General features: G+C 31.2%; 2 protein-coding genes across 2 annotated transcripts; both read left to right on the plus strand.

The window, feature by feature from the left end:
• Nucleotides 1-361: 361 nt before the first annotated feature.
• On the plus strand, nucleotides 362-863 carry LOC111691576 (esterase 6-like; the record flags this gene model as incomplete). Its single annotated transcript, XM_023454642.1, has 3 exons — nucleotides 362-470; nucleotides 610-747; nucleotides 810-863. Coding segments are annotated over exons 1-3 (255 nt in total), but the record flags the coding sequence as incomplete, so codon positions are not given.
• Nucleotides 864-888: 25 nt separating this feature from the next.
• LOC108905347 (cholinesterase 1) lies at nucleotides 889-9,188 on the plus strand. The gene is made up of 10 exons (XM_023454631.1): nucleotides 889-994; nucleotides 1,130-1,267; nucleotides 1,333-1,479; nucleotides 1,806-1,965; nucleotides 5,564-5,940; nucleotides 6,036-6,222; nucleotides 6,288-6,451; nucleotides 6,872-7,004; nucleotides 8,784-8,919; nucleotides 8,976-9,188. The coding sequence occupies exons 1-10, from the start codon at nucleotides 932-934 to the stop codon at nucleotides 9,154-9,156; spliced, it is 1,686 nt and encodes a 561-aa protein (XP_023310399.1). The 5' UTR covers nucleotides 889-931; the 3' UTR covers nucleotides 9,157-9,188.

Here is a 9,188-nt window from a genome sequence, read left to right on the forward strand (position 1 = left end):
TATATTAGATAAAACTACGAAGGTACCATTTGATCTCCTTCATTTAAATAAATTCTACATATGCCATGACAATATTTTGCTGATGATTTGTAGGAAATTTAGATTTGGTATTTATAGAAAATGCTTCAAAATTTACATAGCCACCTGTTTTTGAGTGTTATTCATGCAAAATAAAAACAGTTAAAACCAATTTAATTTAAAGTGCTGATAAAATAACATTTCCATTAATGTATTTCCTTTATAAAAAAATAATTATTATAAAGATAAAGATAAAGATAAAGATAAAACTATGAGTACTACAAAAAATATGTACGAAAGTCGAACACTTGAATTTTAATCGAATAAAATATTACCAGTTCCAGATTCTATAAATTGAAAAGCTCGTTCGTTATCGCTATTAGTTCGAAATGATGAAGTGCCACGGGCTGCTGGTACTGATTTTATGCGCAATAAGATCATCTGTAGCTGATGTAAGTAATTATTGGCTTACTTAAATATATCCAAGCTTTGTAAATTTGAAATGTTTTCCTTATGTACAAAATAGTTATTAATATCTATGTATCTAGTTAAAGTACCACAAATATCACATACATATTTCTTCATAAATAGGTAGATGATCCGACACTTGTCACTTTACCAGAGGGACAAATAAGAGGTCAAGCCTTACAGTCTCCAAACGACAATGTTTTTTATGCGTTTCAAGAAATACCGTATGCAGCTCCACCTGTTGGTAAATTAAGATTTCAAGTAAGCAGGAAAACATGTATATATTTTTATTTTTTATTTTTAACGTTTCAATTCATTTTTAGGCACCTGTAGCGCCAGCAAAATGGGAAGGAATATTAAACACCACGAAAAATGAAAAANAAAAAATTACCAGTTCCAGATTCTATAAATTGAAAAGCTCGTTCGTTATCGCTATTAGTTCGAAATGATGAAGTGCCACGGGCTGCTGCTACTGATTTTATGCGCAATAAGATCATCTATAGCTGATGTAAGTAATTATTGGCTTACTTAAATATATCCAAGTTTTGTAAATTTCAAATGTTTTCCTTATGTACAAAATAGTTATTAATATCTATGTATCTAGTTAAAGTACCACAAATATTACATATTTCTTAATAAATAGGTAGATGACCCGACACTTGTCACTTTACCAGACGGACAAATAAGAGGTCAAACCTTGCAGTCTCCAAATGGCAATGCTTTTTATGCATTTCAAGAAATACCATACGCAGCTCCACCTGTAGGCGAATTAAGATTTCAAGTAAGGATGACACATACCTATAAATATTTTTATTTTTTATTTTTAACGTTTCAATTCATTTTTAGGCACCTGTAGCGCCAGCAAAATGGGAAGGAATATTAAACACCACGAAAAATGAAAAAGTTTGTTACCAAAGTGGACCCGGCTCCGCACCGATTCCCGGATTAAACCCAACGGAAGACTGTTTGTACTTAAATGTTTACACTCCTCTGGTAAGAATAGCTACAATTAGCTGATACTACAGTCATTTTAATATCAACAATTCTGGACATTGTTATCACACTCTTTTTGCTGATGTCTATCACTATTACTATTATTTGATTAAATTGAAAGAAAAAAAATAAAATATGAATAATTATTATGAGCTTAACGTAACCAAAAACATTTATTTTTTATTTACATAATAATAAAGTTATGCAAAAATGTGATTGATACAGGTGTAGCTCCAGTAAAATTATACTCCTCAAAATATTAAAGTTGTAGTTACTTTACTGTTATTTTTCAAATATTGTCTTTATTGATGCATATTTTCTTTTAGAAACCTGGAGATACTTCACAAACCCCATTAGCGGTGTTAATATGGATACACGGAGGTGGATATGAAAGTGGAACTGGTGCTATTCAGATATACAGACCTGGACTCTTCATTGACCACAATATTGTTGTTGTCACGATAAACTACCGTTTAGGAGCTCTAGGTAACTAATAAATATGAAACGCTTTTGGTAAAAATAATAACAATAATGGCATCGTTACAATTTCATTAATTAGGACTGTTAAAAGAACATTTGTAGACCTAAATGTTTGGAGATATTGAGACAACTGAAATAGGTAGTGCAAAATTGGTCAAGTAGGTTTTTTGTAAAGAACATATAAGCATTATTATAATATTTACCGATTTTAGTATACATAATTGGTCATTTTACAAAAAACTATAAAACAACTGGAGATATGACAATTTTAAGATATTAAGAAATAGGATAAAATCAAGTGTAATAGCACCTTATAACTTTTTCATGCAGAGCGTTAAAAACGAAATTAAAAAAAAAATTAAAAATTCTGGGCTTATTTCAAGAAGAAAAAATAATACAATTATTTCTCCAACTGACATAATAATCTCTTCTGTGGATTTTTTCATGCAGACTCATTCGTATGACACTTCAGTAAGGGTACAAAAAACACAAACCGATATTATACACCATCCAATCGAAAATTGTTAAACATCTATGTAAATTCAGTTCAATATATAGGGTCTTAATTAAGTGTGTGCACACATTTAAGGGATGAATTCAGTGATATTAAACGAAAAAGGTTACATGGAAAGGAACAATCCACAGTCGATAGTTTTTGATAGTTTTCGAGATACACGGTGTTAAAACTTAAAAAAAATCACCGTTTCTAAAATATATTTCTGAAGGCGTTTGTTGCAAAATGTCGAAACTAGTAGTGACATAATTATCAAAATATACAGTAGCGTCCAATTTCTGAGGTTCTTAGTGTAAGTAATCCCCAGTATCTCCGCCACCAGCACACGTATTTATTAGTCCAAGCATTCTGTCACGGATTAACGTTAAATTTGCAGAAATTATTACCTGGACAAAAAAATATTACCGTATAGAAAATTAAATTTTAAAGAGTTTCTTATTCTTTAAACTCGATCCAAAATGGCGAACATGGTTAAAAAAATCGCAAATTTGCAAAACACGGTTTTTCTAAAATAACTAAAGAAATATAGCACCTATTGAAAAATTTTAAATGAGAATGTTCTAGGTTTTAAAAAGATCTATCGACTGATTTTTTGTAACTATCGATTGCTTTGTTACTTTTCGAGATATATCGAAAAAACCGTTAAAAATCTTCTCTTTTCTCTTCTTCTATAACTCGTTTACATTTACGTTCCCATATTTGCTATTTACTGCAAGCATAGCCCGCGGCAAGCCAAAAAAGTACATTTTTGAAAAATTTAAAAATATGAATTATTTTTCGAGGTATATCGATTTTTTGAAAAAAAAATTCGCTCTCGAAAATTGGCTAGATCTTCTCAGCGAATAGCCCTACAGTAACGATTTTCGGTTTATTTTCTTCGTAAAGAGTTATATTATCATGCTGTTAAAAAATGTTTACGATTTTATTAATTTTAAGGATCAGAAAATGACTTTGAAAAAACTGCACTTTTTTGGGTATGTTTTTTTTCAAATAACTGTTTCAATTTTTATTTTATGAAAATTACTTTTAAAGAAAGAAACTGCTGACATTTTTTCACGAATTAAAAAAAAATGTTTTCTATGACCTTCTGGAGCCGAAAAAATTTTTTTATTTAAAAAAAAATTTGAGGACGCAATTCACATTATACAGCGATGCGCTTGATGGAGATTAATATTGAATACTTATATTTTCAAACAAAAATAGTAGGATATGTTTACTTGATTATTAGTATTAGTAATTGAGTAATAAACTGAAGCGTGCATGCGCTGAGTGCGTCAGCTGGAGCGGACGGAGAAGTAGGGGGAAGCGGCGCGCGCTCGTTCGGAAAACTGATGACGTGCAGTCTAAATGGTTAGCGCTTGCAAAATCTTTGATATCTCGGCTTTTGGACCATGTACAAAAATTCTTTTGTACTTAATCTGGAGTAGCTAAACACGAATATTATAGTCAGCAACAAGTACAACGTCAGTATGATTAATGAAGCAAAAAAAAAATAAGGTATTACACGAAAAATACTGTAATATGTATTATTAATTATTAAAATGACGATAAATGCAAAGAAATGTAAATTAAATAATAATTTACGGGACTATTTTGCTTCAAAGGCGAAAATGACTATAATATTCGTGTTTAGCTACCCCATATTAACTATAAAAGAATTTTTGTACGTGGTCCAGATGCCGAGATATCAAAGATTTTGCAAGCGCTAGCCATTTAGACTGCAGCACGTCATCAGTTTTCCGAACGAGCGCGCGCCGCTTTCCCCTACTTCTCCGAAACGGTAAGAGATACGAAGTAGCTTAAATGGAGGCGAAGTCGCGTAATCAGCCCCTCTAAATAATCAAAGGCCAACATGATTAGTTTTCGAATATTCGAAAAAAAAAACTAAATTTTGGAAATCCGTTTTTGTTCCATTTCAGCCTTGTGAGATTATATTGAAAAACGAAGACCATTTTCACATGGCAACTTTCTCACAACAACTACGACCTTGCAAGTCTTCATGACCTCCAATACTGTACTGCCTCAGCCCGAACCAGATTCAGACGTTTTGTCTCTAAAAATTCGTCTTCAATGTATTCGTTCCAAATTTATCTAATTTTTATTTAGATTTCTATGTTTATTGAAATATCGTACACTCTTAAGTGTCGTTAGACCCTGTGAAATCCACCAAGTTATTTTAACTATTACCATCAGACGTTACAATAAAATATTATTAAAGTTTTAATCCCGTGCTCATAGTTATTTCTAGGATTCTCGAATGCTCTAAATTCAAATAAATTTCGGTCTAATTTTTTTCAGGACATTCATACAAATACATCTGACATGCCCTTTCGCAGTTGCGGTTACAGGTATAATAAATTCCGATCATATTATGCTTATCTTCATTTTCAACATTTGCCAAAAGGGAAACGTTTTTGAACATTTACCTACTGTGTTTTTTTAAAGTATAATATTCATTTGGAGTTTTGGTTGTTCATATACATTTTTAAAAATTAGAATAATGAAATTAAAATTGTAATAATGTTTTAATTTTGGCGCAACAACTTATCGAATTATGTATGACCAAGTGACAGATTAAAACTCTAATAATGTAAAGTATATATGGCTGAAATTTTATCAAGACTAAATTTTTATGTGCCTTGATAACCAGTCGTTGCAATGTTAATTATTTATCAATATCGAGAACGAACACTTTAAATGTTCTCTATGATATATTGTGAATCCCTGAATGAGTCCTTGTCGATCATATCTCAAATGTTAATTCAATAAAAATTGTAGTACTTTTTTATTCATTTGCTTTTTTATTTTAATTTCCACAAATTTATTTTTTTTTTGCTTTCTATTTTTTTATTTCTTCTTTTAACCTTTTTAATGTTCTTTTTCATTCTTTTATTAACATAATATCATTACATTGTTTTTTATATTAACGCTTAATTTCTTAATATATTCCTCTCGAAAACAACATCAAGCATAGGCTTTGGAACAGATAGTACTTACAAAATAGCAGATATAACAAGTTAAAACCCACTCCTAAAATTCTGATAATCTTATTCTTAATTTATTCTAAAGTCTCAATTCATATTCTTTCAGGATTTCTGACAACAGAAGACGGAGTCATACCAGGAAACTTGGGATTAAAAGATCAACATCTCGCCTTTCAGTGGGTTAAAAATAATATCCATTTATTTGGTGGGGACCCCGAAAAAATAACGATATCAGGTGAAAGTGCCGGAGCGGGATCTGTGGGATTACATTTATTAAGTCAACGGAATAAAGGCTTATTCAGAGGTGGCATTTTACAAAGTGGTACCTCATTGTCTCAGTGGGCACATCAAAGCTATGCAAGATTCTACGCTTTCGAATTAGCTCGAAGTTTGGATCCAAGTTTCACTTCGGATAATTCAACGGAATTACTAGAACTGCTGCAAAGGTTTCCTGCTTCCAACATAACCGACAACACAGTTACTGTAAGTTGAATGAATGCTTTTTTTATGTAGATTGGTAATGAGTAAGAAGTTAAAAACTAAATATAGATCATACACTATAATCAAAATTTGCATAGGCTGCTGTTGGAAAAGAGTCTTCATTATTGGACATTTTAATATGGCTGCCTGTAATTGAGGATGCTAATCTAGATGGAGCACTTCTCACGGGTTTATATCATGAAGATATTAAAACAGGAAACATAAACCAAGTTCCCATAATTATTGGCTTTAACTCTGCGGAAGGACTAGCGTTTCTCCCAAGTGGTAAGATTACGAAAACTTATTCAAAAGTCTTATTATTTGATAACAATGCCAACCGATATTTTAAGATTCAGTTGTTGAGACGTATGCGAAATATTTCGACAGTGATTTAACCAACGTCATTAGAAACCAGTTCAATATGACCAAAGAGGACAAACTGACAGCTGGCACTCAACTGAGACAAATTTACACCGATGGAACATTCGAAGACGATCCTGGGCAAGTAGTGAAGGTAACATACATATATCTTCTAGCTGCTTTTCATGTGTTTGTTGAAATTGTTACTAGTTCAAAAGGAAAAATTTTTCAATGAAGAAAAAAATAGCTTATTAACCTTTCATATAATCTGAACGGACACGTAACTAAACCTCGGAAATTGGATGGACTTGAGAAGTCACAATTTTGTTATGTGGGGCACTGTCTTATTTTATCATGTTTGAGAAAATTTGCTTAAAAAAAAATGAGATTCCTTAAAGTACCTTCTAAAAAAGAAAGAAAATTCACAACTTCAAATCATTTTCTCAAACTATCTTCCAAAAAAAAGAACTTCTTGCTTTCACAATGCGTTGCTGCATATTAACCTTTCTAACGTTTAAAGAGCATACAAATAATTGAATCAAATTATCGATAATATAATAAAATCTTTGTTTAGTTTTACGGTGACGACTTGTTTACAACCCCATCTATTAGGCATGCAAAGTTACAATCCAAATATACCGATGTTTATATGTACCAGTTTTCATACAAAGGCAATATGGGAGGTATGAAGGATTTAGAAGTTGCAGGTAAGTTTTCTGTATTCAAGGAATGTTAACAAATACCCATATACGATATAACGTTAGGACATAGAAAGCAATCGAGAAAGGTTATTGAAATGTAGGCATATTTATTCTTCTGTCAAATAGTTGTCCCAGTATTTCCTCATTTAATTGCATTTTCTATTATAATAATCTTAACCATTTTTCCGCGTACGTTTTAATGTATGAATTTCTCCTAATCTACATCTTTGGATTATTCTTTTTCATGTTTTAAATGACGACATGTTAGTATTATTGGGTGTTGGGTGATTTTAATATTTCCAACAACGTAGTATATACTTCTACAGGCGTTTTATCTGATAGATATGTAACTTCATTAGTTAATAGAACAGAATAATGAAACACCTTCTACAATCGGATATTTTTCCAAAGATTTAGAAAATTGTTCAGTAAATTTAGCAGCGAAGCGCACACACGCATTAATTCCATGGGGACTTTGACGTTATCAGTTATGGAGGGTCAGTAAATAAACCAAAATAATGTGCAAACTGTCAAAGCATATATATGATTGTATAATCAGAAAAAAATAGGAGAATTCAAAAAATTACAAATATGTAGGGTGTTCTCTTTAAAAACACAAAAGTTTGGTCTGTATAAAAAAGCAGTAGATACCAGTAGATATTAAGACAATACTTTGACAACAATTTTTAATTTGACACCTCTAATATCAAGCCTTATGCGGGTAGTTGGGTTAAAGTCAAATTCTGACCTATATTCAAAAGATGTGGCAAAAATTTTGAAAATTACAGGCCCATACGCAATTTTATGTAATTATTTATTAAGTTCTGCTTAACATTAGTAAATTATCAAATTTTGCTGATAAAGTTTTTGAATCTAACAGATTATTGAGAGTTCACTATCATGATGTTAGCTAATTTGAAATTGTTGATTCATGTGGAGTACCCCATTGTTGAGTTTTTGACCCATTATAATTGATGATATTTGTGATAACCTTCGAGTTAATAATGTTCTTTTATACAGCTTTATTCAAACTAATCACTTCTGTTTCATTTGTTAAATATTGGATTGTATTCAAGAATATATCTATCAAGAGCGAATGAATGATGACAAAATAATATACAGTCACTGAATATATCAAAATGTTGCATTATATACAATCAAAATTAAGCCTATTGTTTAGGAGTATAATGTAATTATAGAATTGTATAGCATTGAATTTAAAAATGTGGGTATATTATTTTAAATTGTATTGTCTCTTTTGTATAATGTTTTTGTCAGGTTAAAATTTGAGCATGCATCCATACATCCATCATTTGGTTCCCAATATTTGTTACACAATCATTACATTTGGAAACATTTCAGAAGAAATTTCTTGAAGAATAATTACTTGCAAAATGAGATGAGGTAGTAGAAGACTTGATTATAACAGCTTCTGATGTTCTAGTGATAAAGACGATTTCGAAAATTTATCGAATTAGCGACTGTACTAGGTTATTTAAATACATATTTCTTTGTTTATTCTTTTTCTTGTACTTCTTCTAGTTTCGTCTAGTTTATTTACGGTTTGTACTCTACTGTACTGGATAAGAAATAAAAACACATTTCAATCCAAAAAATCTACTTTATATATATTTCAATATTGTGAAAATAACGCGGAAAATTTCAAGGGCCGTCCTTGCCGCGATAAATCGTTACAGCAGTTCCGATAACAAATTGGCTTATTCTTTTCTTGGAATTCTATCTCAACAAATACTATACCGACTGTACTACATAATCTGATTTCAGGTGTTCGAGGTGTTGCTCACGCTGAAGACGTGGTTTATTTCTGGGACTCGCGCGTTCCTAGTGATTCTGATGATCCAGAAGATGTTATTACACGTCACCGATTATTAACCATGTGGTCAAACTTTGTCAAATACCTGTGAGTACTTATATTCAGAATCGCGTGAAATAATATTTATGCATGATTTACTTTAGAAACCCAACTCCAGAAGTGAACAGTTTCCTGGGTAATGTGACGTGGGAGAAAGTTAGTCCAAATAATTTGGTGTATTTGAACATCAACGATACACTTGAGGTGGAGACGAATCCAAAAGAATACCTCAAGTGGGAAAGAATTATCGACTCGTATGCTATACCTCCATTGATTAATTACTAATGTATCTTCAGAAATAAACTATATCAAGCATT

Source organism: Anoplophora glabripennis, unplaced genomic scaffold (assembly GCF_000390285.2).
Source record: "Anoplophora glabripennis isolate ALB-LARVAE unplaced genomic scaffold, Agla_2.0 scaffold328, whole genome shotgun sequence".
Classification (NCBI taxonomy): domain Eukaryota; kingdom Metazoa; phylum Arthropoda; class Insecta; order Coleoptera; family Cerambycidae; genus Anoplophora; species Anoplophora glabripennis.